At 50.2% G+C, this 27,407-nt stretch overlaps 8 protein-coding genes across 8 annotated transcripts; 5 read left to right on the forward strand and 3 right to left on the reverse strand.

Moving 5' to 3' along the window:
• Positions 1 to 428: 428 nt before the first annotated feature.
• N7457_007498 (uncharacterized protein) lies at positions 429 to 4,679 on the reverse strand (the record flags this gene model as incomplete). The annotated part of the gene is made up of 2 exons (XM_057178541.1): positions 429 to 4,491; positions 4,558 to 4,679. The coding sequence occupies 2 exons, from the start codon at positions 4,677 to 4,679 to the stop codon at positions 429 to 431; spliced, it is 4,185 nt and encodes a 1,394-aa protein (XP_057030285.1).
• A 1,922-nt stretch (positions 4,680 to 6,601) lies between these two features.
• N7457_007499 (glycoside hydrolase family 55 protein) lies at positions 6,602 to 9,266 on the forward strand (the record flags this gene model as incomplete). Its single annotated transcript, XM_057178542.1, has 5 exons — positions 6,602 to 6,929; positions 6,982 to 7,440; positions 7,490 to 8,675; positions 8,729 to 8,821; positions 8,885 to 9,266. 5 exons carry the CDS (start codon positions 6,602 to 6,604, stop codon positions 9,264 to 9,266), a joined length of 2,448 nt encoding a protein of 815 aa, XP_057030286.1.
• A 1,060-nt stretch (positions 9,267 to 10,326) lies between these two features.
• On the forward strand, positions 10,327 to 12,257 carry N7457_007500 (uncharacterized protein; the record flags this gene model as incomplete). Its single annotated transcript, XM_057178543.1, has 10 exons — positions 10,327 to 10,478; positions 10,548 to 10,561; positions 10,628 to 10,700; positions 10,755 to 11,086; positions 11,158 to 11,301; positions 11,361 to 11,593; positions 11,650 to 11,847; positions 11,914 to 11,941; positions 12,009 to 12,124; positions 12,174 to 12,257. The coding sequence occupies 10 exons, from the start codon at positions 10,327 to 10,329 to the stop codon at positions 12,255 to 12,257; spliced, it is 1,374 nt and encodes a 457-aa protein (XP_057030287.1).
• A 663-nt stretch (positions 12,258 to 12,920) lies between these two features.
• On the forward strand, positions 12,921 to 13,850 carry N7457_007501 (Short-chain dehydrogenase/reductase SDR; the record flags this gene model as incomplete). The annotated part of the gene is made up of 1 exon (XM_057178544.1): positions 12,921 to 13,850. The coding sequence occupies one exon, from the start codon at positions 12,921 to 12,923 to the stop codon at positions 13,848 to 13,850; it is 930 nt and encodes a 309-aa protein (XP_057030288.1).
• Positions 13,851 to 13,925: 75 nt separating this feature from the next.
• On the reverse strand, positions 13,926 to 14,777 carry N7457_007502 (uncharacterized protein; the record flags this gene model as incomplete). The annotated part of the gene is made up of 5 exons (XM_057178545.1): positions 13,926 to 14,125; positions 14,189 to 14,258; positions 14,387 to 14,537; positions 14,587 to 14,678; positions 14,718 to 14,777. The coding sequence occupies 5 exons, from the start codon at positions 14,775 to 14,777 to the stop codon at positions 13,926 to 13,928; spliced, it is 573 nt and encodes a 190-aa protein (XP_057030289.1).
• A 755-nt stretch (positions 14,778 to 15,532) lies between these two features.
• On the forward strand, positions 15,533 to 20,269 carry N7457_007503 (uncharacterized protein; the record flags this gene model as incomplete). The annotated part of the gene is made up of 6 exons (XM_057178546.1): positions 15,533 to 15,932; positions 15,985 to 17,932; positions 17,997 to 18,253; positions 18,305 to 19,614; positions 19,671 to 19,676; positions 20,033 to 20,269. The coding sequence occupies 6 exons, from the start codon at positions 15,533 to 15,535 to the stop codon at positions 20,267 to 20,269; spliced, it is 4,158 nt and encodes a 1,385-aa protein (XP_057030290.1).
• A 485-nt stretch (positions 20,270 to 20,754) lies between these two features.
• N7457_007504 (uncharacterized protein) lies at positions 20,755 to 21,539 on the reverse strand (the record flags this gene model as incomplete). Its single annotated transcript, XM_057178547.1, is given in 2 exon segments — positions 20,755 to 21,475; positions 21,490 to 21,539. 2 exon segments carry the CDS (start codon positions 21,537 to 21,539, stop codon positions 20,755 to 20,757), a joined length of 771 nt encoding a protein of 256 aa, XP_057030291.1.
• A 1,719-nt stretch (positions 21,540 to 23,258) lies between these two features.
• On the forward strand, positions 23,259 to 26,905 carry N7457_007505 (SNF2-related protein; the record flags this gene model as incomplete). The annotated part of the gene is made up of 3 exons (XM_057178548.1): positions 23,259 to 25,304; positions 25,378 to 26,790; positions 26,888 to 26,905. 3 exons carry the CDS (start codon positions 23,259 to 23,261, stop codon positions 26,903 to 26,905), a joined length of 3,477 nt encoding a protein of 1,158 aa, XP_057030292.1.
• Between the last annotated feature and the right edge of the window lie 502 nt (positions 26,906 to 27,407).

Consider the following 27,407-nt stretch of genomic DNA (forward strand, 5'->3'; position numbering starts at 1 on the left):
CTTTTTTTAGCCTTTCGCTTGAGGCCTCTAGGAGATTAGTCTGTCCTGGTTGCCTGGGATTATCGTATTTCATGGAAATTACACAACTATACGAAGTAGAAATTGAAAGATCAAATTGTGTGAGATTTTTTCTAAAAAAAAAAGAAAATTCGAGGAAACCCGTGGGCCCAGGGACATACCCGGGCCCCCGACTGGGCGCCAAACAACGGTACTCAAGCCCAGGACTAAGCTGGCCCACTGCGTAAGGCCGGGCCAACAATGTCCAAGGGCAGCGAGATACAAAAAAAAAGAGAAAAGCAAAGCAAACCGAACCATAACGCAAATGCAAACCCATGCAATGCGCTTAGACATAAACATACAATCCCTTTAGGGTAGAAAAATAGCGAAAACAGGAAGAGATCGTTCTCCATGACCATATCAAAACAAATTTAGTTCTTGATCTTTTGGATCAGATCGTGGAATTCTTGAAGTCTCTCACGCTTCACGCGAAGCGCCCAATGCCGGAGCTTGCCATCCTCCTCGGGCACCATGAATTGGACACTGTTGGTAGTGAGAGAGTAGTCAAACTCCTTTTTCAAGAGAGTGTTCAAGATAACGTTTCCACTGGGGTCAGCACGGGCCACAATCCGCGCGCGCTTGGTGACAGGGTGTTGCAGAAGCCGGACGGGACCGGTTCCCTTAGAAGCCCACTGTCCATCAAGCTTGAAAGCTCGGGACTTGTCCTCGAACAAAACGGTTTCTTCTTCTTCGCCGCCGTTGCCGCGAGTCAAATCAAAGATTTCGCCCGGCTCACCTTCCTCATCATCGTTGGCGACTTTGGGCTCAGCAGCAGGTGCCGAGGGGGTGGCTGACACAGGCTGGGAGAAAGGACTGGCTTGGGCCGCTGGTGTGAAGGGAGTGGTCGAAGCAGCTGGGAAAGATGGGGTTGGAGCAACTGGGGTGGTTGCAGTTGAGACCCGTCCAAAGATACTGGCACCCGAAGGAGGAGGAGACGTTGACTTGACCCTTTTCGCGGGAGCATCGTCCTCGTCATCACTGTCATCCGCCGAGGCCTTACGTTTCGGCGAAGTTGGCTTGAGCCCACCGAAGATGTTCTGCGAGGCTGGAACCGGTTGACTGGAAGCAAACACCGAGGAGTTTGTAGAGCTAGCAAGACCCGTACCAAAGATTGAAGTCGAGGATGCAGGCTTGGCCCCACCGAAAGCGGCAGATGCAGGCGATGGCTGATTTGTACCGAGGATCGATGAGGATTCGGACGCGTCAGGGGTCGATGGAATACGCGACACAGAGGAAGTGCTTGCTCCCAAAGCAGAGGAAGATAACGGAGCAGCGAGGGAAGCAAAAGGAGCAGGGGTGCTAGTGGTGACAGGAGTAGCAGTGGTAGCAGGAGTAGTAGGCCCCGCAACGCTCTGTGGAGTAGTGTCATCGACAAATTTGAATCCCTCGCCGGGGACAAAAATAGGGCGCTTCTTTGCTGCTGCTTCGTGTTGAGCCTTCTTCTCGCGTTGACGTTCCGCATCCTTGCGTTCCCACTCCTCCTCGTCGTCAGAGTCGGAGTCAAACTCCTCAGCCTTTCTCTTAGCCTTTTCTTCAGCGGCAGTCTTGTCCGCCTGTGCCTTGAACTGGGCCATGAAATCAGTGCCAGTAGCGCCAGCACCAAATTTAGGAATTTGGAAGTTAGGGGCAGCGGTAGAAGCGGCACCAGCACCAAACTTGGGAATTGCGGTCGAGGTGGCTCCACCGTCAAACTTGGGAATCGCAGCAGCAGGAGTGGCGGCCGAAGTAGCGACTGGGGCAGCAGCAGAGACGGGACCAGTAGCAGCAGGTATTTTAGCAGCAACAGGAGCGCTGAAAGCGTCAGCAGCAGTAGTCGCCGGAGCAGGGGACGGAGCAGAGAAGGATTGGGCGAACTTGGAGGAAGTCGAAGATCCGCTTTCAGGCTTGTCGGCAGGTGCAGTGCGTTTGCCGTGCAAATTAGGAGGAGTGAAAGTGGGAGGGGTCGCGATCGGAGCAGGCACTTCGCCGTTTGGCGCTTCCTGGGCGGCTTCACGATGATTCAGCTCGGCCCGTTCAGCCTCCTCGATAGGGTCGATCGATCCGATGGGGATGCCCATGTCACGGCGAAGTTCAACGTAAAGCAAAATGACGTCGTCGATATCATCAGTCATGGGGTCGCATTTGGCGACCTCGCGCTTGAAAGACTCGGTCAACATGCGAAGTTTCCAGAGAAGAGTGGCCTCATTGAGATGCCGACGATCGACCTCGGCATCTTCAGGGAAAAGACGTTTGAGAGGCATGTCGGGATATTCAATTGATACAGGATGATCAGGTTTAGGGAAAAGACTGTCAGTGTCTGGAGCAATGAAAGTGCTGGATGCAAGCAAAGTGCTGGAAGTGGTAGAAATATTGGAAACAGTAGAAGTTGAGGAGGAAGAAGGGAGAGGAGAAGAAGAGGTAGAAGGGAATTGTAAACAACTCTTCTGAGACGCGTCGGACGACAATTGAGAGGAAGGTGCCTGGATGGTCGTCGCTGTCGCAGCTTCCTTCGGTGGTTCATTGGTTGCCTTAGGGGTAGCCGCGAATGGGTTGGCCAATGCGGTACCCAAAGCTGCCTGGTTATTGTTCTTATTGTCCTCAACTCCCACACTGGCACCGAACAATGGCTTGCCTGGTGATTGGGGCTTTTCAGCTTGCTCTGCGGGCTTCAGTGCGAACGGGTTGTTGAATGCGTTCTGCCCTGACAGATTCGCGAAGGGATTACTAGGCGTAGCTTGGGCTGTCTGTCCTTCTCCAAGCTTCGAGGTTGCAGGAGACGCTCCAAAGATAGAACCGAACTGCACATTCTTTGCAGGCAGAGGTGTCTGTTCTTCACTTGTCGCCTTCGGTGCGAATACACCACTCGCTGCTGATTGCTCCTTCTCTGCCACCGCAGGCTTCGAGCTTGCAGGTGTTCCGAACATGGGCTTGGGAAGCTGATTACCGAGAGGCTTCGCAGCCGCGCTATCGACAGCTGGCGTGGGTGTTGCGAACATATTACCAAATGCGGGCGTAGCGGGCGACTCTGTCACAGCCTCCAAGGTCTTGGATGCCGCAGGTGTGCCAAACATGGACTTGAACGGCTGGTCTCCTGTTGGCTTTGCAGGCGCAATCTCAGCGGCCGGCTTTGGTGTTGCGAACATATTACCAAATGCTGGCGTAGCGGTCTCCTTAGTTTCTGAGGTCTTTGATGCTGCAGGTGTACCAAACATGGACTTGAACGGCTGGTCCTCTGTAGCCTTTGCGGTTGCATTCTCAGAGGTCGGCTTAGGTGTTGCAAACATGTTACCAAATGCCGGTGTAGCGCTCTGTTCCTTTCCGAACTCTGAAACTTTCGATGGTGCAGGTGTACCAAACATTGTCTTGAACGGTTGTGCCTCGGCAGTCTTTCCAGAACTCTCCTCGGTCCCGGTGACTTTTGGCGAAGACAAGCCGCTGAATGAACTCGGTGCTGACAGGTTCGCAAACGGATTGCTCGCCTTTGGTTCTTCCGCCGCTGGCTTGGGCGCGAACAAGTTGCTAACAGACTCTGGGGGCTGAGAGCTGGACTTCGACCCGAAAAGAGCACCGAAAGGCTGCGCGGCCTCTACGGGCTTCGCAGAGATCGGATCTGCTGACGGTGCCCTAGGGGCAAAAAGGTTGTTGCTGGTGGTTGTATTCTGTCCCGAGGAGAATGCGAATGGATTGCTGGCGGCTGGCTGCTCTTTCTCTCCACCAAAAGGCTTCGAGGCGGCGGGAGTTGCGCCGAAGAGAGGCTTGAAAGGCTGGGGCTCCGCGGGCTTGGCGGCGGTTTGGTCTGTGCCAGCCGCCTTGGGTGGCGCGAATGGATTGCTGGCATTCTGCCCTGAAAGATTCGAGAATGGATTTCCGAGAGCCAGCCCACCCGGGGCTGGCTGCTGTGCAAATACAGAACCTCCGTTGGGCTTGGTATCTGGCGAAACTGACATGATTTCATCGGCAGGAGAAATATTTGTTGTAGTCTTTCCAAACAGGCCGCCGCTGGCCGAGGTGGTGGCCGAGGTGGTGGCCGGAGTGCTCGCATTTTGCTGGGCTCCAAACCCACCAAAGGAGGGAGTAGCTTGGCTACCGGCATTGAAACCCCCGAAACTGAATCCATTGGTTGATTGTGAGCTTCCGCCAAATGATGTGTCTACGGAAAAGGGATTGCTCGAAGGCGCAGATCCGAACGAGGTAGAGGTCGCACCGAAGCTGAATGGCGCGGGCTCAGCCGCTTGGCCGTTAGTGCCTGATGAGAACATACCCCCTTGAGTGGGTGTTGAGCTTGCACCAGGGAAACTCTGGCTCTGATTTTGACCAAAGACGAACCCGCTCGATTGAATTGGTGCTGGTGCTGGTGCCGCGGCCGGGGTCGCGGATGAGAAGGGGTTGAATGGAGCCGCATCAGATGCGCCACCACTGGGTGTTGGGGCTCGGCGTCTACGGACATCTTTGATCCTAAGGGTCGAAAAGAGATCTCCGATCAGCTTATGCTCATCCATTGGTGACCCGGATATGACTTACTTTCTGTTGGCTAACTGGGCCGCTGTCGCCCGCTGCGGCTTTTCATCGGGAGTACTAGCCATTCCGAAATTTCCTTCGTCTTCTTTAGAACCGTGAGGGCCTAGGGCGCCACGCTTTAACATATTCAGCGTGGGGCAACCACTGGTGGCTGTATGCTGCAAGCTCGAACTGCTCAATATTGTTTGGATCCTACGTGACCCGGTTCAGCTTCCGCCGATCAAGCTTGAGTCAAAACCGACGCTCGATATGATGCCTAGATGAGTTTCCTCAGTCACGGCAATCGAGGTGGGAAGCTTCGGGGTGCGACGAGGGCCTTTCCGACTCCGGACTCGAGAGGAGCGGGCTTGATAACAATTACTTTCCACTTGAGAACTGACGATCGTGGAGAGAACAAACGCCAATTTGTCTCTAATGTCTTTGAGATGGGGTGGTCTTCGCGATTCGGCAACAAGTTCGCGATCCGGCGCGCAGGAAGCTGACAGCACGACTGAAAGAGCTATCGAGCTGGGAGAGGGGAGTTCGAAGACCGATCAAGGGATGGTTCCTGTCCCTGATGATATTTGTCTTCGAAGATTCGATATGCCTCGCGAGATAAGGGAAGTCACGACTGTTATTTTTTTATTTTTTTTGCAGAGCATCCAAGGCGGAAAAATGCAGTCACGTGGGTGGTCTTGGCAAGGTCGATGCTCGGGGCTTTTCTATTGTTTGCCAGCGAGAAAGGGGTTGATATGGCGATATCGTTTGATGTGCCATCTTACGATTTATGTCGCAATTCACTCATATGGTACATAGGTAGCAAATAAAGAGCCGTCTATTTCTATTTCTGTGAATGGAAACCCCACTCGTTCATTGTAGCGACTGTGCACGCAGAAAGAGAGATTCGCCACAGACTATGAAGAACATCCTGAATAAAGGATGTTAATAATAGATATTCGGCGTGAATGAGAGAGAGAGAGAGACAAGCATCCATGGATATAGCAGAATTTGGCGGTCGAGCATTCAAGTCGGCCGAGGGCTCAAACCACTTTCAAAGTAACTCGGAAGTATTCCCCATACATGGACTCCGTACATGTACGTACCGACATACGGCCACTTTGATTCATACATGTACATGTATGTATTGGCTCAAGAAAAACGCACATGCTCCAAGAAACTCACATCATACCTAATCTAGGTATCAAGCACAATAATGGGAAGCTACAAACTTGGGCTGACTCGAGACTTGACCCTTCCAGGGGTCTTCTACCAAGAGTTCAGAGTGTGACGGCGTCCGGGTGAAAGCGAACAAAATCCGTGAAGTGTGACCTTTCCCCGGTCAAGATGTCCAAAGTACTTCAATGTCATCGGCTTCCATCTCCTTATACACGCGATGTGGCGTTCCCTTGGATCTTCTGACCTTATCCCCGTTTAAGTTGATCAGAAGGATAGTCCAGGCCGTCCAGACCCCAAATATATTGGATGCGCATAAACTTTGGAGACGTTCCTCACAGCCTTGGGTCACATACCCCAATGGTGGCTGCAATGGGTTCTGCAACCCGTCACATTCCAGTCCTATTGGAAAGCGCCCCCCGGCAAACTAGCTTTTTAGGTTGCTTTTCTACATGATGTGTTGTGCTCGGAATTCACTGGTCATTGGTTGACCGGCTGGGAGAGACAGGGGAGGAGATCTTTTGTGGGGAAAGATCAGCACTACTTCTTCATCTTCTCGCGGAGAGCACAGTGTGACGGGGTGAACAACCTCACCGGGCAATAATCACCAATAGATACCCCTGGTCTACAGTCACTCGCTATCCATTTCTCCGTCTCAAGTGGTATTCCAGAGTGGCATTCCCCAGACTGACTTGTCTGCAGCGGAGGATGCAGGTCATCCATCCACCCCTTATTTGTCATGCGGGCTCATGCATTATCCGATCGAGTCTATCATCGGAATGAGGGCCAGGTGGCTATACTTAAGCCATGTGCTCCCAGCTCTTTTCCCACGTTTCTCCAGTGGCTCAGACTTCTCCGCTCACTGGCTGGCACTCTTCGGTGTTTGGGGGCAACGATGCACTATTATTCTGTGATCAAGTATCTTTCGCTGCTGGCATGTGCCAGAGCTCAATTGCTACATATTCCTGCTGTGGATGAGATAGTCAGTTCTGCTTTGGAGCCCTTTGCGCAATACACAGCTGTCGGTGCTGCAACAAAAGTCGTCGCTGCCGCTGCCAGCGTGGAAACGGATGCGGCAAATGTTCACGCCCCTGTTGCAAAAGTGGCAGCCGCAGACACTGCGTACTGGCTGGCGGACATCGCTCATCAAGGAGTCGCTGCCTTCAACTCGAACCCCTCTGGCTACAAAGTCTTCCGCAATGTGAAGGATTATGGAGCCAAAGGTGAGAATATTAGGGCGACAACCATTTCTGCGAGTTATTAACGCGAACATAGGTGATGGTGTAACTGATGACACCGCTGCCATCAATGCAGCTATCAGCGACGGTGGCCGTTTCGGCCCGGCAAGCAGACAATCCTCTACTACAACTCCTGCGACAGTGTACTTCCCATCTGGAACGTACCTGATCTCATCGTCGATCATTGATTACTACTTCACCCAGCTAATCGGCAATGCGAATGCTATGCCGGTTTTAAAGGCAACCGCAAATTTCGTCGGGCTGGGCATGATTGACGGCGACCAATACCAGAGCGATGGCAACCAGGGCTGGACATCGACAAATGTGTTCTTCAGGCAGATTCGAAATCTGAAGCTGGACTTAACTTCAATTCCTGCCGCTACTGCTGCAACAGGTATTCATTGGCCGACTGGCCAGGCCTCCAGCATCCAGAATGTTCAGATTGTTATGAGTTCTGCTTCTGGAACGCAACACCAGGGCATTTTCATAGAGAATGGTAAGTTGATACTTGAATCCCTTCAGATCTCGACTAATTAAAATACCAGGCTCCGGCGGCTGGATGACTGACGTGGTAATTACCGGTGGTCTGTATGGAGCCAATGTTGGCAACCAGCAATTCACAATGCGAAATTTGGTCATTAGAAATGCAGTAACCGCAATTTCTCAAATTTGGGATTGGGGATGGACTTATCAAGGTCTCACGATTATTGACTGCGGAACTGCTATTTCAATTAGCAATGGGGGTGCTGGCGCCCAGCTTGTAGGGTCTGTCAATATCCTCGACAGCACCATTCAAAACTGCGCTACCTTTGTGACAACCGCTTGGCAGAGCTCGACACTGTCAACTGGCAGTCTTATTCTGGAGAACATCGCTCTGAACAACGTCCCAGTGGCAGTGCAAGGCGTCGGCGGGACTGTCCTTGCTGGCTCGACAGGCTCCATGACCATCGCCGCCTGGGGACAGGGCCACAAGTATACACCGAACGGGCCCGCAAACTTCCAGGGCTCTTTCACTCCACCTACACGCCCAGGCGCTTTGCTGGCTCCTGGTTCAAACAGGTATTATACCAAGACCAAGCCCCAGTATGCACAATCACCAGTGGCTTCGTTCATCAGCATCAGAAGCGCAGGCGCAAAAGGAGATGGTTCAACTGATGACACAGCTGTTATCCAGTCTGCCTTGGCATCCACCGCCTCCGCTGGGAAGATTCTCTTCTTCGATCAAGGAACGTACAAGATCACCAATACTCTTTATGTCCCGCCAGGCTCTCGGATTGTCGGCGAGGCATACTCCGTCCTCATGGCCACCGGTAGTGTATGGTCGAGTATCACTAACCCTGTCCCGGTGGTTCAGATTGGCAGATCTGGGGAGTCCGGATCCGTTGAATGGTCCGACATGATAGTGAGCACCTCAGGCTCCACGCCGGGCGCTGTACTGGTTGAGTGGAACTTGGCAGCGACATTAGGCTCTGGAATGTGGGACGTCCACACCCGAATTGGAGGTTTCAAAGGATCTCAGCAACAGGTTGCGCAGTGTCCGACGACTGCAGCTGTCTCTGCGGCTTGTCAGGCTGCCTACATGTCCATGCACATTACTAAAACCGCTAGCGGCGCTTACCTCGAGAACGTCTGGCTTTGGACTGCCGATCATGATCTCGAAAGCCCAACTAATACCCAAATCTCAGTCTATACTGGGCGTGGTCTCTTGATTGAAGGAAAGAATGTTTGGCTGTAAGTAACAGGAAGTCATCAACATGCGTTCTCGCCACTAACACCAACGCAAGTTACGGAACGGGATCCGAGCATCACTCGCTATACCAGTACCAATTCTCAGGTGCAAGCTCAATCATGGCAGGCTTTGTACAGACTGAAACACCGTGAGTGATGCTATACTATATCATTCCTCCCTTGATGTTCCTGCCCTGACCGATGGCGCACAGATACTACCAACCCAATCCCAACGCAGCCAATGGTCCTTATCCTACCAACCCTGCTCTCAACGACCCCAGCTATAGTAGCTGTCTGGGTGGAAACTGTAACTCGCTCGGTCTTCGTATTCTCAACACCAAGAACGTCATCATCTATGGGGCTGGCCTGTACAGCTTCTTCAACAATTACAGCACCACATGCTCCACGTTCCCGCTTCCAGAGAACTGCCAGAGCATGATTTTCAGCATCGAGGGAAGCACAAGTGGACTGGTTGTCTATGGACTCAATACTGTGGGCACAACTTACATGATCGTGAAGGATGGTACTGCGCTGGCGCAGGTCAGTGACAATCTGGCTACATACGCTGCCACTATTGCATATTTCACCCTTTGAGGTATCATAGCTTCTATATTCGGAATGTGAAATATATTTTATCCGTGATTCATGAACTGCCTCCACTATCAAAGCCACGGCAACTCCCATTGGCTCGGATTCGTATCCGACAGGGGAAATCTCTTCGGTAACTAGCCTTTATAAGCTTTATAAGCGGTAGCATATTTCAGATGATCTCTTTAGGTTGTCTTTCTAAATTATGTTTCTAAATTGCCTTTTTAAATTACATTTCCTAGTTGTCTTTCCTAATTGTCTTTCCTTTTTTCTCGCTATGTTCTTCGCTCGTGGAGGGTGTTAGATCTCTCCCTCTTTCCATAGCTCAGTTAGTCTTCTACCTCAATCAACATCTTCATGATGCATCTCGACGTCTCTCTCGGTAGACTCTGACACAAGGCTCCATGGATTCCTAGATATCGATAAGCGGACAATGTTGATATGTTGTTTTTGATACGCCTAGGTACATACCTCTCCGTTCTGCGCGGGAAACTCCCGAGGTCCACTTTTCGTCCACCCCAGAACAGACATCTGAGACATCCTGTCAGAGTTACGCTGCACAACACTTGGGGGGATTTCGGACTTTATTCAACGTACACCCCCTCTTGGGCTGTTAAAATGCTGTTCCTGATCTTATCTCTAGATCTCATGCGGAGAGCATCACGGAGCTGAAGAACTTCAGTGGCGCTTTTCACTTACCACATAGGAACTCCATACATAGGCCCCACGCTAAACCATACCAGGCTGACCTGCCTTTCCCATTTTGGGGAGAACTTGAGAGATACATATATCATACAGTCTGGAATTTTCTATCTAAAAGCTTCACTGACTCAAATTCCACCGTTGAAATGGAAGCCATAGCGATGGCCGTGTGCGGCATGTCCCAATCGGGCCGATCAGTTTCGGGAAAGTCGCGGCTCCACTTGTGATCCCCGGAGCGCTTTCAGAGATTTTTTGGGGCCTGGCTAAAATTTTTAGTCTTTGAAACAGATGCCGTAATTGAATCGATTTGTCAATTTAGTCTGCTTAAAGATCTCGACTTGGAGAAGTGTTGAGTCAGACAGTCATGTTTGACACCAAGACATGTGCTGTGGACGACGGCATGGTGGCCGATGGACCCCTCGAGAAAGATCTGGAGAAAAAATCGGACGCGAAGCACCTGGAGCCATTTGGCAATGAGGACAACGCCGAGGTCAAGTATCGGACTATGAAATGGTGGTAAGTACTGGATGCTCTATTCATTTTAATACATACCTCGATATAGACATGCTGATCATGGTTAAACAGGCACTGTGGAATGCGTAAGTCTCCGGTTCTCGATATCTACCATGCGCTTTGAAAGCTTCGGTCTCTAACGCCAGTCCCAGTCATGATTGCGGAGAATGTATCTGTGGGTATCCTTTCTCTGCCATCCGCAGTGGCGACTCTTGGAATGGCCCCGTATGTATCCCCCTTTGGCAGCTTGAAGATACCATGACTAACATTTTCAATCAGCGCTGCTATCATGATTGTGTTCATCTCTGCTCTTTCATGGTACACCGGCTATGTCATTGGCCAATTCAAACTTCGTTACCCCGAGGTTCACAGCATGGGTGATGCTGGTGAAATCTTGATGGGTCCCTTCGGCCGTGAGTTGCTGGGACTTGGCCAGCTGCTACTGCTGATCTTCCTCATGGCGAGCAACATTTTGATGTTCAATATCCTGATGAACGTACTAACTGACCATGGTACCTGCACGTTGGTGTTTGGTGTCGTCGGACTGATCATCTGCTTCTTGGGTGCTTTGCCTCGTACAATGGACAAGGTCTACTGGATGTCCGTCATCTGTAAGTATTTCACCAGGGTGATTGTAGCATAACCTATTCCGGGGGGAATAACTTGACTGACCTAAATCAAGCATTCGTCAGTGTCTTTGTCGCCACGCTGTTGACCATGATCACCGTGGGAGTCCAGAGCAAAGGACATGTTGTCAACGAGGCCGTCACGGATGTCAGCTTCCGCGACGGATTCTTAGCGGTGACGAACATCATTTTCGCCTACTGTATGTTGCCCCAGCATCTAATGGAGTAAACCGAGCTAATCCGAGGGCCTATCTTATAGTGGCTCACGTTGCGTACTTTGGCTTCATGTCCGAGACCGAGGACCCACGCACATTCAACAAGTCGCTTGCAATGCTTCAAATCGTCGACACAGTCTTGTACCTTGTCAGCGCTCTGCTCATCTATCACTACGTGGGACCCGAAACCGCCACCAGCCCCGGTGTTCAGTCGCCTGCTATTCTGTCTCTGAGCCCTCTGATGAGCAAGATTGCCTGGGGTCTCTCAATCCCGACTGTAAGCTCTTTCTTTTTGGTCACGTTTCCTTGATTACCGTTACTAATTCTATACAGACCATTCTTTCCGGTGTTGTCTTAGGCCATGTCGCGTGTAAATACATCTACGTGCGTCTTTTCCGTGGATCCGACAAGATGCACAGCCGAAGCTTCCTGTCGATTGGATCATGGGTTGCTATCTGCATTGCAGTCTGGGTTGTGGCCTGGGTTGTCGCAGAATCAATTCCCGTGTTCAATGATCTGCTGAGTCTGATTGTAAGTTTCGAATCATACCACACTTCGCAAGTTATCTGAGCACCTTGACTAACGCAGAGATTACAGAGTGCGCTCTTCGGCAGTTGGTTCAGCTGTAAGATTTATTCTCCTTCCCATCATCCAATCTACAAATATCTAAAAAAATACTGACCTACTGACAGTCGGACTCCCTGCGATCTTCTGGCTCTACATGAACCGCGGCCGGTACTTCCAGAACTGGAAGAAGACCGTTCTCACAATCACCAATCTTCTGGTGCTGGCTATTGCCATTGCCATTGTAAGTATCCTCCTATTTGTCCATCTTTGCCGGGACTAACGTTATGTAGTGCGCATTGGGATTGTGGGTGTCAGGTGTCGCAATCCACGAAGACTCTAACGCTCGAAGTTGGTCTTGTGCCAACACTAATTGATTGGGGACTGACGAGGCTCGAGAATCTCTCTCTTTTGAGGGTTTTCGGCGTAAAAATTACTACGATGTATAGATTCAATGTTTAGATTTAGATCTGTCAGGCTATATAAGCCTTTCCTATAGACCGCAGCTTTTTAGCATAGTTCATAATGCATTTCAAGGTGTTCCTCTTACTACAACCGACATTCCTCAGATTGCGATAACTCCATTTGAATGCATTCGATATAGCCTTCCATCCTTATAGATTTCTTGGCAATACATCCATGTGTCGGACTGGCCCACTCCGAAGCTTGGCGTCTCCGCTCACATTGGACATTCCCCGCTTTGGTGGAAGCGTCCCGCCTCGCATCCGCCCTATCTCACCACCTGGGCAGTTGCCCCCAAGATATTGGATTGACTTCTTCTAGTTGACAGATCTCCGTGAACTGCTTCCATCTCAGAAGCCATTCAAAAGACTGAGGGTCCTCAGTGCCTTTCTTTTTCTATCGGATCAATAAGTCGCTATATTCCAAGTACCTCAAATGATCTCAATTTCTCGTTTTTTATAGTTCGTTTGCCTGGTCTCTGCAACATTGCTCGTTCTGAAGTGTCGATTCATAGATTCTCGTCTCTATCGCCCTGACTTTTGAAGAAAGGTCCTGATTGCGACCTCAATAGTACCAATATGTCTGCGAAAACACCCACAGGGGCAGTCGAGGACGAGCGAGCATCTTTGACCTCCCGAGTGATCCCTATCATGACATTATCGCAAGGAACAAGCCCGCTGACTCGCCCCTTCCCTCCTGTGAGCTTGGCACCTGCTCGTGTGCGAGCAGAAGCACGCTTCCGAGTTAACGGGACAGCCATAGTTACCGGTGGGGCTGGAGCGCTTGGCCTCATATCCGCCCAGGCGCTCCTAGAACATGGACTCTCGGCACTGTGTATCATGGACCTCCCCATGACCCTCAAAGCTTCAGATCAACAAATCCAATCACTGGTATCGGAGTTCCCCTCTGCGAGTATTACCAAGATCCCCTTGGATGTGACGGCAATGGAATCTATCGAGGCCGCATTCGAGCAGGCAAATAAGACCATGGGCGGGATTGATATTCTCTGCTGCTTTGCTGGAATCCCAGGATGTCAACCATCCCTCACTGTAACGCTCGACCAATTCACCAAAGTGATGGATGTGAATCTGAACGGATCGTTCTTCTGCGCGCAGGCAGCAGCAAAACGTATGGAAGCTTCAAAAAAGGGTGGGTGCATCTTGTTCACTGCGTCGATTTCGGCGCATTGTACCAATTTCCCTCAGCCGCAGGCTGCTTATAATGCAAGCAAGGCTGGGGTCGCGCATCTGACGCGCAACCTGGCTGCTGAGTGGGCGGTTCATGGGATTCGAGTAAATAGTATCAGTCCCGGGTATATGGATACTATTCTCAATGCTGGAGATGGATTGGCGGATGTTAGGAAAGTTTGGGATTCTCGGTGTCCTATGGGTCGGATGGGAGATCCTGAGGAGACCACTGGGGCTGTTGTTATGCTGTGCAGTCAGCGTGCGGGTCGATACATTACTGGGGCTGATATTGTCATTGATGGGGGGACTTTAACTCTGTGATGATATGTGAATGTGTCTGAGATCTGTGAGGTTTGCATATCGTTCTCACTGCTTTCCACTTCCACCCCATTTCTTTTATATACTCATGACAGACCTTTCTTTACATTCATCGCCTTTTTGGAAGGCAAGCTTGTGATCTTTGACAGCTTGTTGTAGATGCTTGAGGCTTATGGTCTCGGATTTGAGGGTGGATACGGATATGGAATTTGTGGCGGCCCAGTCTGCGTAGTCAAGGAGGACACCGCGGCCTGTTATTCCACCGTGTTCGCACACGGCTATATGATTAAAGTGTAATAGCTAGTTGTGGCTTGTTAGGAAATGAAAGAACTTTTGCTTACAGTGAATGCCAATAACATCTGAACCCTCGATCTCCTTCCTTGTATGGCCGTTATAGAACTGCCATGACTTCTGGTTTGCTAGATAGAGCCAATAACCATTAAAAAAATAATCAAAATGACAGTCAATTGCTCTTTCAATATATCGTAATGCCTAAATCCGTCCCACTGAGTCCATATCTGGCTATTAAACGTCAACACGTCATCATAAACACAATTCGGATGCCGAAGAACAATCTGCTGCTTAAACGGATCGTGATTGAAGCTCGGATATGAAGGCATGCTGAGTGGCCAATCGAGCGAAATCCGCACACCGGTTTTGATTTCCTTTGAGGCTTCGATGACACGTTCGCTGGTGAGCAGATTTAATGTCCCCAGCTGGTCATCTTTTCCGAATCGACCCTAGGCGTTCCCTCTTAGGCCTGTCGGGCCTAATGGAAGGGAGTCGAAGGGAATTTTCGTGTCTTTGGGTGTATTTGCCACGGTGCTGGGTCTGTTAAAACAATGTGAGATTTCGGTATATCTTCTTTACGGTGATGGTGCAGAGCGCCCCTCCCCATTGGATGTGAGAACTCATGAAGTTAGTCTTCATCTTAGGATTCCACGATTTAATTTTCCCAACAAAATAAAACACCAAATATGGCCTGTATAGATGGCACGGACCAAGCGGAGGAATGTTGATCCAGCCCCACGTTGCTTCACAAAGGGATGTCACTAAGGCTGACAAGAAGAGCTAGCATTCCAAGGTTGCTCTTCGGGCTGAATATGAATCAAATCCCTTTGGTCCAGGGTGACTTCAGATCAAGGTGTGACCATTTCTGGGTATGAGCACATGGCCCCCCTTGCTTCGGCTCTCATCCGACTGACCAATCCAGGACTCGCACAATGCGTGGATATCACCTTGTGCATTGCCTTACCTGGCGTGTATCCCAGCGACCATAGTATTGATGATTGCATTGAGCCATTTAATTGGAAGCTTCTCCAAGAACTGGCGCCCTAAATGGACCGTCCCTTTTGTGTCCGAGGAACATGATACTCAAGAGCTTCCGCTAGATCGTCCCAAGCAATCATTGCGTTGGACAGTCTCTCTTCTTGTATTTTCAGCTATTGGACTTCTGGCTGAGTCTGTTCAGTTTGTTCCTCCAAGATTCGATGGTTCAGCTTTTGTTCTTGTCCTTTCATGGGTTAGTTGTCCGCTCATTCGAGAGTATCGGCCACTGACGCCATTATTAGGCTACAGCATCAATTTTGGTCGCATTCAAGCGGCCTAGGTCATGTCCCATCTCGCTACTTGCATATTATGTAGTAACATTGGCGATTGAGCTCTCACTGGCGACTCATCCAGATATGAGCCCGAAATTCAAAATCATTGCGCGCTATATCGCCGCAGCGGCAGCAGCAGCAGCTTGTGCAGCAATTCTCTTGATGCCGTTTCGCGAGCCTTCGATATCGTCAGTAGATATTAGCGCTGTTGGACAACAACCATCAAATCACTTTCGCACCCCAGAAGACAATTTGAAGCTCTGGCAGTTCCTCACGGTGTCATGGATGGCACCACTTATCTCCACTGGACGCAAAAGACAGCTACATGAACAAGATGTTTGGCTGCTGGGCTTTGACTTTCAGCATAGCCGGCTCCATGAAAAGTTTCGTCGGCTTCGTGGCTCTGTCCTTGGTCGACTATTGAGGGCCAATGGAATTGATGTTTTTATCATCTCTACAGTCTCGATTGTTCAGATGCTATGCGGTAGAGTGACTCCGATCTTTTCTTTCGTCTTTGTAACTAACAAAACTCACAGACTTTTCGACTCCTGTATTATTGCAGCAACTATTACAGGCTATGAAAGATCCGTCGCAACCAAAACGCGTACCTCTGACGTATGCCTTCCTATCTTTTACTCTTAGACTTGTCGCTGCGCAGTCCCAAGTGCTGCTTTTGTGGTATGGAAGACGTTGCTATGAAAGATCACGAGGTGAAATGATTATGATGGTCTATGAGAAAGCCCTTTCACGAAAGAATATCTTCGGGCTGATGGTTGAGGACAAATCAGAACCGACCAATGGCGAATCGAACGATGCTATTAACGACAATGTAGCTCAGGATGGCCAACAACACCCAACCAAAGCAGTGGAAGGGTTCTGGCGTCGTGTCATCTCTCGCAGACAAAACACCCCGCAGAAGCCTGCCAAGGAAGCTGCATCACTTGGCAAGATTTTCAATCTCCTGCGAGGGGATGTTTACGAAGTGGCTCAGAGGTTTTGGGAGGTTGACTCTCTTATAGACAAGCCGCTGGGACTTGTAATCGCCACGTTCCTTGTCTGGACACTCTTTGGCCCGTCCTGCTTCCTGGGTATATTAGCTGTCATCGCTGCACAGGCCGTGAACGCACTAGTAACCAAGGTTCTCCTTCGTTGGGAGCGTGTCAGACGAGCAGCAACCGATACCAGGCTCCAAATCACTTCACAATTTGTCGAAGCAATCCGTCACCTGCGATGGTATGGGTGGCAAAACCATTGGCTCAACCAGGTAATGGAAGCCCGACAGCATGAGTTAAATATTCGAATCGTCACCAGTCTGTGGAGCATATTGATTCGTTTCATCAATGCTTTCGCAAGTGGCGTCTTTCCAGTTGTTGCGTTGTACGCATATACGTTTTTAGCTGGACATGAATTGCGGATTGACATTATATTCCCCGCCTTGCAGTTGTTTACCATGCTAGAGACCCGACTGCGTGATATTCCTGGTCTTATCACATCGCTCATCAATGCTTTCATTGCCCTAGGTCGTATCGAGGACTTTATGTCCGAACCAGACAAGGAACGCTCGCCTTCTGGACCTTCCGCAGACGAGACTCCGCTTTCAATGCAGTCTTGCTCGTTCGCATGGCCCGGGAAGCTCTCACCTGTCCTGGTTGATATTGATGTCACCATTCCTAAAGGATTGACAGTTGTCACCGGCAAAGTCGGGGCTGGCAAAACTGCCTTCCTGCAAGCTCTTTTGGGGGAACTTGATAGACTTGGTGGCACAGCCCATATTCCTAACGAGATGGTCGGATACTGTGCCCAGACACCATGGCTACAAAGCATGAGTATTCGGGATAACATTCTGTTCTCTGCTCCTTATCATGAACAGCGCTACAAGCGGACTCTAGAAGCCTGTGCTTTGCTTCCCGATCTTGCCCAATTCAAACACGGCGATTTGTCGTTTGTGGGCGAAAATGGTATTGGCCTATCGGGTGGACAAAAGGCTCGAGTAGCTTTGGCAAGGGCTGTCTATAGTGCATCGCAAGTTTTACTTTTGGATGACCCTTTGTCTGCGCTGGATCATAATACCGCGGAGCTAATAGTCCGCAAATGCTTTTCGGGGCCTTTGATGAAAGACCGGACTGTTGTTCTGGTCACGCACAGGACTACATTGGTTCGTCAAATTGCGGATCAAATCGTTGATATCTGTGAAAAGCATGCTACTGTCTACGACAAAGATACAATAAATCTTGATGTGACCGAATCTTCACAGCAATTCGTCGATCATGAAGGCGAACTAGAAGCGGAACCTACTCTGGAGGAAGAGTCAGCTGCTGTACCAGACAAATTCATTGATGATGAGCATCGAGCAGAGGGGGGGTGTCAAGGCTCGGGTCTATTGGAACTATATCAGGGCCGGAAAATACCGCTGGTGGCTTTCCCTCGTCTTAATTTTGGCAATTTACCGACTGATGGCTGTCGGACAATCATGGTTCCTCAAAGGTTGGGGAGAAGCCTACGAGCAGACAACTGTTCTTCGGGGGGACCTCTCTAATTGGACTGAAAGAAGGTCACAAGGCTCCTGGCTACTCTCGGTGTCGAGCATGGAGACATACTTTATGCCGCAGAACCCGATAGAACAACTGCCTCCTCCACGTGAGGATGTGAGACCCTGGCTGTGGACATTCTTTGCTATCATCTCTTTTCAGGCTGCCACACTCCTCATCGCTCAGCTGCTAATGCTGGTTATCGTTTACTATGCCGGGCAGTCGTTGTTCCGACAGGTCTTGGTTCGAGTCAGCCATGCGACCTTCCGATACCTAGGTAAGTTCTATTGCTTGGATTCAGCACTCCAGAGTTAACCCACAGTCTAAGATACAATCCCTCTGGGGCGCTTGATGAACCGTCTCACATCTGACATTGGCGTCGTTGATGGTAATATCAGTGAGCAATTCCAAGTGATTGCATTCCAGGCTATCATTTGGATCTCTTCCGTCCTGGTAATCGCCACCGCTACCCCAGTCTTTTTGTTGTTCTCCGTTGCTCTCACTGTAGCGTTTGTCTTGATATTCCTGCGTTTCCTTCCCACATCTCAGAGCTTACGGCGCCTTGAGATGGTATCCCTGAGTCCTCTGTTATCCAACTTCGGCGAGTTATTGCACGGCCTGACCACCGTCCGAGCATTCCATGCAGAGTTACAGTTCCAAAGCCGCGTCATATCTGTGGTTGACAAGTTCCAAGGGATGGATCATTTCTACTGGTCACTTCAAAGCTGGCTCATGTACCGGTTCGAGGGCCTATCCGCTTTTTCAACCTTTTGTCTCACAGCTCTAGCTTTGTACACTAATACCACACCGGGATTGGTAGCATTCGTGCTTATTGCTGCAAATAACTTCGTGCAGTCCACACATGCATTGTGCAAGCAATATGGCCAACTTCAAATGGATTTTGTGTCGGTAGAGCGAGTCGACGAGCTACTCCACATCGAAGAAGAAACACCCGGTACCATCGCCCCCCCAGCCGCATGGCCAACTTACGGTAGTGATGTTGTCTTTGAGGATGCAACTCTTCGTTACGCGGCACATCTCGAACCCTCACTTGCGAACATCTCTCTCCGCATCCCCGGGGGATCCACTACAGCAGTTACCGGCCGCACAGGAAGCGGCAAGTCCACACTGGCAATGTCGCTATTGAGTGTCATTAGACCAGAATCTGGTCGCATTCTCATCGATGGAATCAATATCGCCGACGTTAACACACAAGCATTGCGCACGCGTGTCACCTTCGTTGCCCAGGATCCTGTTCTTTTCCCTGGTAGCATCCGACTCAATCTAGACCCGACCGAAGACTATTCCGATGAGCAGTGCTCCGAGGTCTTGGAGCGTCTGTGTAGTCGGTATGGATGGCATCTTGAAACGAATATTGAGGCTGGCGGAAGGAATCTCAGCCAGGGGCAACGGCAACTTATCGCTCTTACGCGAGCTGTCCTTCGTCGAAGCGCAATCGTCATTCTCGACGAGGCAACTGCTTCGGTTGACCATGAGACTTCTCTTGAGATCCAGCAGATTATCCGGGAAGAGTTGCAGCAGTCTACGGTCATCACTATTGCGCATCGCATCGAAGCGGTCAAGGACGCGGATTACTTCGTGGTTCTAGATCAAGGGCGTGTTTCGCGACAAGGACATGTACGGGATATGTAGATTTTTTTTGTATTGTCGAATTAGACTGATGGTGATGACAGCCGTCGGTACGTATACAGAACATTCACATCCGCCAAGTTGACCGGATAGAACGGAAGTACAGAGAAAGCCCGAAATAACCGCCCTTGTGGATGAGGGAGTCCGTGTAAAATTTCTCAAAGGGGTATATAATCTTTACAGCTTGGCACCGCCCTGGGCCTTCTTCAGGATAGGCTCCATCTTTGTAGCCTTCATGATGTTGCCCTTGATCTTCAACTTGCCGCCCATGAACAAACGCTGCGCATTGGCCTTGCCGGAAACGAGTTGGCTGAAATCTTGGTCGGAGAGGGAGAGAGTGACTATTGGCAGAAAGGAATTAGCGCACGAAGGGAACAAAATCGCAGCGTGTCGGCGCGCAGAGTAGGAGTGGAGACTCACCATCAGCCTTCTCGCCAGATGGGGCAAGACCCTGACCGACTTCACCCTTGTTCTTAAGGTCGAGGTACCAGGCGGATTCCTCACCGCTGGCGTTCTTCAGGTTGAAGGCGAAAATAGCCTTAGCCTGGCTGAGAGCGGCCTTGCGGTCGGCATCGTTAGCCTGGAGCGTCTGGTTGATGACGTCGAAGGCAGCGGACGAGGGGTGGGAATCTGGTTCCATTAGCAGCTGGTTTTCTCAGAAAGACAGGGACATACCTTTCTTGAGAGACATGGTGAATGTAGTGGTACAGGGTGTAATGTGGCCAGCTCACACGGGGGTGACAGACGAATATAAATGATGACATGCGCAGCATGTGAACTGTTGCTCTCGTGCCGAGGCCCCGTGAGCCCACCTTCTCCACACCGAGGGAGCCCTGCTGTCTGTGATTCTTGATTCTTATGGCTCTCATTCCTCCTATGCCGAACTGAGATCAAGATCTGCATTTCTTTTACTCCGTACACCCCTGGGCCCTCTGCTATCCCAATCTACCCCAACCGTGTTGACGGTTAGCTCCCTGGGGGTTTCCCCCAACTCCACATAAATCGCGCTTGTGGTGCACTAGAGGGGGTTGCACAAATACGACCGCGGTATCACGGAGTACTAAATGATTATTAACCTATGCTAATCCTTCCTCGGAGCAGACCGTTGGGAGCCACTTACCTCCGATGTTACCGCCAACTAAACACCGAAGGCCGAAGCAATCGCTTCATATGATCCGGGCTTCTTCCCCACAGCTCGCGCGTCCGGGATCGTGCCCCGGCCAAGCTTCTCAATGTGCTTGGACCCTTTCGTTGCTGTAATGTGCAAATTGCCTTCTGTAAATGTTTCCGGCCGAGTCCGGCACTCAATACTATAGGGACATCGACGCTCTCCCTGTTGCGCTGACCCTGCATCCATTCCTCGCTGCCGCTGAGTCGTGTCAATGGCGCCAACGCGTCGTCCCAATTGCCGCTGCGGAGTACCACGTCTTCGAAATTGAATTCGCGGAGGGAGTGCCGACGCTCCGGGATAAAAGATGTTACTTGCGACGCATCCCTCGTTGCATTGACCAGCTCCATCTGTAGGAGATGTGGGAATCTTAATGGTCGCACTCGTGATGCGCTTTTATGAGGACAGGCTTGGCTTGGCTTCCCTGTGCGTGCATGTTCAAGGCGCGGCTCCGTTGCGAGTGATAGGGGTGACAGACCCCTCTCTCCTTCCCAGTGAAAGTCTATTCTTTTCACGGCTGGGAAGCTTCCTATATATGCATGGAGGAGTTTGAGATGGTCCGTCGGTTTGCCTGGCTCGTGACCGAAACTCCTCATGTGGATTGTGAGCTTGCGGGTCTGGGACCAGCGCTTGCAGGTGATGCACCAAACCCTGGATTTGGGCGTAGCTAAAGCACTGCACCTGGATGAACTGACAACAGTGACAAATTATGGAGGCCCTTCAACGGTGCTTGTCCAATCGTCATTCGCCATGAGATTAATGCATAGTCCACTATACTTCGACGATAGCTGTGGCTTGGTGCTTGACCCTCGCACGAATTCGCAAATGCTGCAAATTACTCATCATTATCAATGCGTGGGTAAATGACGCGATGTCGGTAGATGCATGGAACAGAGGCGGATACTGCTTGACTAACACATCTGTCATTTGCCTGCTACCATACTTGGGGCTTTGGGTATCAGGTGAGAGTGCTGCTGCAGAAACGGACTTCAACATCGGCAAAGAGGGGAGGCGCCAAGCTGAGAGCGAGCTTGCGATATACCAACCGGCACGCGGTTAGATCCTTCTTTGCTAGGTTCTTCGTGAAGACCGGTTGGATGCAATGCATTTCCCAGGTTTGAAACAACCTTTGTTCTAATGTCATGGTCGGTCGTTACTTCACTCCAAAGTCCGTCTGCATATATATAATTGGAGCAGAAGGTCACTCGAAAGATGAGTGTTGCGCGTGGATGGTGGTAAAATAAGTATTCGAGATCAATATATACCTAGGTACTCCATATAGACAGAATACTCCGTACAGATCATACATTCGCAACCAATACCACGCATCTCCCCTTGATTTATGTTGCAGCTACCTGTGGGAAACACCGCGGTTCGGCTTGTTCCTATCTCCATCTAGACATTCGAAGGTAGTTTTTGCCCAAGCTGCAGATCAATGCTGTACTCCTGCTTGTCTTTTTACGTGCGATTCGGCCATTGACTCCTAAACTAGGGCGCCATATGAGTCATAACTTCCCACAGTCCAGATCGAAATGTTGGAACTATAAGTTCTGACCCCAACGCTGGCTCAGGTGTAAATGTCGTACTTCCAAATTAGGATAACAGGGCAAGCGCTGATAAGCCCTGTGTTTGACTTGTTTGACTCAGCGCGTACGCGTTTGGCATCACGTGCTGATAAGAGCGCGTTCATATCAAAGAAAGTAAGGCGCTTGCGCATCGATTCAGGGGCATGAAGAGAATTACCTAAGGATTTCGAAGTTTTTCGCGATAAATCTATAATAAAAACATTTTTATAAGATAATCAGGCCCCAGTACTATCTATAATCATGATTGAAACCATGTTGCTTGAAGGAGGCCCGAATAGAAGAGTTCCTACGGGACCTTGGCTGGTGCTCACCATGACATCTTGGGCGAGAACTTCAACACCCCGCAAGGTGAACAACCCGGCCAGCTGAACACTTGCAACGACATCAAGCATCGAGCCATTTCCATCCGTTCTTTTGCGCTACAAAAATAGCGGCCACTCATTCTCTGCGATTCTTATCGCTTCGCTCTTTGAACCTCCCACGTCACTCGCAGGTTACTCCCCCAGGTGAAAGCCATTGATTGTACTCCGTACTCGATGTAAGTTTACAAAGCCCACAAAGCCTCAAATTAGGAGGCGAAGACGTGCTTCCTCCTCATGCATTTTCCCTATGCTTTGTTTTTCTTCCTGTGCCATCTGCGAGCACCCGTCTTCTGTGTAGTGGTTTGCTTATGAGACCCAAGTTTCGCTGACTGACTATCCTAGACACTTTTGTCCCTGATTTCTACCTCCCACTCGAAAGCGCAGCTCTGCTGACCGCGAATATCGCCTTTTACCCTACTGTCACGCCCATGAACCTCTCCTGCTGATACAATACCTACGAAGTTGATATTTTGGCCTTGGAATGTTACATGATCAGCATCCAGGTGCGTTTAAGCCATGGCCTCTGCAGTTGACCAGTCCCAGGAGGACAAGATCAAGGATCTTCTAGAAGATCTTGATACATACAGATATATCTATGATGATCTCCTGGAGACGCGGGGTGACTGTGAAGAAGCAGCTGAGCTTCGCGAGACCATCAGAAAAATGGAAGTACAGGTTGCCACCCTCCTTGGTGATCCTGTTCCCACTCCTCAAGCCGCCTCGACACCGCAAGTGCCATCGCTTCCTCCAGTAGTGGCACCTGAACCCGCCACTCCTCGCATGCCGTCAAGTGGTTTCACTGGAATTCCGGGCGTTTCGTTTGCATCCCCTCATTGGCCTTCTGCTGCGCCCTCACCTTTCACGAACGAATCTCGCCATCCGTCGCGGTATACACAATCACCAATTCTACCCCCTCCAGAAATTTCCCGTAAACGCGCGCGTCCAGTATCTGGCCTCTCGCCCACGCTGCAGGGTTCATCGAAAAGGAATGCTCTTTCACAGCCAGGATCTCGCAGATCACAACTTGATGTGATAGATGCTAACAGAGAAGCCCGCCTCGACGAGAATGATCGCTTGTATAAGGGATGGATGGACGCCGCAGGTAGTGATGCGACTCAGTTGAGGGAACTCCAAGAGGAACGCGATGAACAGGCGAAGTTGATTGAAACGGAGTTTCAAATGGAGCGAGATGCGGAATTGGCTCGCGCCCTTCAGGCCGATGAGGACCACGTTCGATTCCCAGTCAAGAGCTCCAACAGTCGGGTTTCATGGGATCTGCCAGACCGCAGTCAACCGGTGAAACTCGAACCTGGCACAAAGACAGGTTTTGCCCCTCAAGCATATGCCCCAATAGCCCCTTTCAACAAACTCACTCCGTTCTCATCCGATGATGATATCCAAGAAATCACAGCCGATTCCTTCAATGCCCGAATCGGCAAGCAGCCACACGAGCAGTCCAATTCTTTCGGATATCCTAGGCTGCCATCTTTTCCTCAGCCATTTTCCAAGTTGTCATATTCCTCACAGTCGCCTTATCCTTCCCAGATACCATATCCCTCCCAGTTGTCATATCCTTCTCAAATGTCATATCCCTCCCAGCTATCGAAGCCTCCGCTATCGCATCCTTTTCAACTGTCTCATCCCTCCCAAATGCCATCTTCCCCTCCGATACCTGGACCCCGACACCTTCCATGGGTGGGCCAGTCTGGATACCCTGCCGTGCCGGGTGCCTATGACAATTTCGAAAAGGCATTCGATCTAGTCCGCAACCAGCAAGAAATTTGGGATGACGACATGGACATAGAGGCCTACAACGAGAAAGAGTTCCCGGAAGACATCAAGAACCTGCTCAACGGGATCAAAGATATTCGGGAAGCCACCAAGGCGGATAATGACGAGACACCTAGGGCTCTGAGAGTGACATTGATGAAGCATCAGAAAATTGGCTTGAGATGGATGAAGGCCAAGGAAGAGAGCAGCCATAAAGGAGGAATTCTCGCAGATGACATGGGCCTTGGTAAGACCGTTCAAGCGATTGCGCTTATTGTCGCTCGTCCATTCGAGGATGAGGCACGGCGCCCAACTTTGATTGTAGCGCCCAAAGCACTCATGCACCAATGGAGACTCGAAATCCAGCGTCATGTTAAACCAGGAAGGCATCAATTATCAGTTTTGATCTATCATCAACGGCGCACCCCCTGGAAGGAACTCAAAAAGTTCGACATTATCATCACGACGTTTGGTACCCTTACTGCTCATTACAAAACGTTACTTCAGGCTATACAGTGGGAAGAGGAAGGTCGAGATGCCTCGATGGTTCAAGAACTCAAGAACAAGGCGGGCCCCCTCAATCCTGCCGCCAAGTGGCACCGAGTCATCGTCGACGAAGCACAAAACATCAAAAACCCAGCGGCAAAATCAGCAGAGGCCTGCTGTCGTCTCAATTCCACATACCGTTGGTGCCTAACCGGTACTCCCATGATGAATCGCCTTGAGGATTTCCAGTCACTGCTTGGATTCTTGCGGATTCGGCCATACAGCAACGCAAGTAAATTTAAGGCGGTAAGTTCTCGTCATGGCCTACTTCAAGTCTGTTACTTCGAGTTCATTAAGTGACTAACATCTATGGATGCAGGATTTTGTGAGACGCATCAAATCGGGCTGGGGAGGAGAGGATGTAATGAAGCAATTGCGAGTCCTAGTCAAGTCCGTCTGCCTTCGACGTACAAAATCTTCTCAAATTGATGGCCAGCCAATTCTGCAACTCCCAGCAAAGATCACCGAGAAGATTCATGTTGTGTTCGACGAGAGGGAAAGTCAGGTTTATGACGAGCTTAACGCGAAAACCCAGTCACAGATCAACCGATACCTCGACGCTGGCACGTTGGGAAGAAACTACAGCCATGTTCTGGTTCTCCTTCTCCGTCTCCGGCAGGCATGCTGTCATCCTCTCCTCATGCAAGCATTCCGAAGCACACCTCTTCCATCTGCCCCAGGATTGGATAAGATTGCCAACGCTAAGCTACTAAGCGCTGCTGTAGTACAGCGGATCAAATCAAATGACGACGAGGAGGATGGCACCTGCCCTGTTTGTATGGACAGTGTCGAAAACGCGACCATTTACATTCCCTGTGGACACCATGTGTGCTCGGAATGCTGGATTCGCATTTCCGATTCTGCCAATGCGAACGGTGCCATCAACCTCGACGATGATGGCGCAATTTTGATAAAGTGCCAGAATTGCCGAGGTCCCGTAGATCCAACAAAGCTCACTGACACTAATGCGTTCAAACAAGTTCACGATTCAGACTCAATTCCCACTTCTACTGATGGAGCCGGAGACGCTGATGCCAATGACGCGGATGATCCAGAGGCAACAGCGAGCAGTGAAGAAGATGAATCTGATAGCTTTAGTGAAGATGAAAACGGCCGAAAACAAAAGAGATCCCTAGCCCAGCTCCGAGCGGATTCTTTAAAGAACAAGGCCGAGAAGAAGAAATACCGTCGCCGTCTCGAGAAATCATGGTTCCCCAGCGCAAAGATCACCAAGACGCTGGAAATCCTCCAACAAAATGAAGATCGCGGCGAAGACGAGAAAACCATCATTTTCAGCCAGTTCACCTCCATCTTGGATCTGCTCGAAGTCCCAATCTCCCGCAATGGATGGAACCACACTCGCTTCGATGGTAGCATGAACTTGAAGGAACGCAACGCCGCAGTGACAGCTTTCACCAACGACCCGTCTTGCAAAATCATGCTCGTCTCCCTCAAGGCCGGCAACTCCGGCCTGAACCTCGTTGCTGCCTCGCATGTGATCATGTTCGATCCTTTCTGGAACCCGTACATCGAGGACCAGGCTGTTGACCGCGCCCACCGCATCGGACAGGTTAAAGAAGTCTTTGTCCACCGTTTGCTTATTGAGAATACTGTCGAGGATCGCATTGTCACCCTCCAGGACCAGAAACGCGAGCTCATTAGTGGCGCTCTCGACGAGGGTGGTACTATGAATGTTTCTCGGTTGGATGCTAGGGAGCTTGCTTATCTCTTTGTATGTTTTGACCCTACTTTACCCCCCTACTCCCCCCTACTCTTTATTACTTTATGCTTTGACTGGACTCTTTGCTGACTGTCAATCTCTTGCATAGGGTGTGCGGGACTTGTAACCTTACTCCGTTACTGGCGTTCTCGCTAGAGGATGTTGATCTCGAGATATCTACATTCAGGTAGTCTGATGATGTGATCACATCCACATAGAACCGGGTGTACGGGGGTGGAAGTTCTGATTCGATTTGTTTTTTGTTTTTTTTTTTGCTTCATTCCTTTCAGAGTTCAATGGTTCCTATACCCTGGCGTTGTTCTCTTGAGCGCAAAGAGCGTAATGACATTCAATGGCTGTGTCTTGAATCTATGTGTAGTTGCTAGAAGCTGATTCTTGGACGATTCTCTCATTACTCGTAGTCCAAGTAGTTTTTCAAATGAACTTGTCGAGGATTTCGGAGATCTAAATCTATCTGAGAGTACATAGATAGCCAAGGAAAAAGGACTTAGATCTTGTTGAAAGAAGACATGCTTTTTTGGATGCTGCGTGCTCCTTTCGGGGAGGAAAAAAAGGACAATTGGGAGTGTCTAAACTACTAAGATTGGGGGGAAATCAAAAAAGGAAAA

This window comes from Penicillium paradoxum, assembly GCF_028828445.1.
Source record: "Penicillium paradoxum strain IBT 22861 chromosome Unknown utg000006l_segment0_segment0, whole genome shotgun sequence".
Lineage (NCBI taxonomy): Eukaryota > Fungi > Ascomycota > Eurotiomycetes > Eurotiales > Aspergillaceae > Penicillium > Penicillium paradoxum.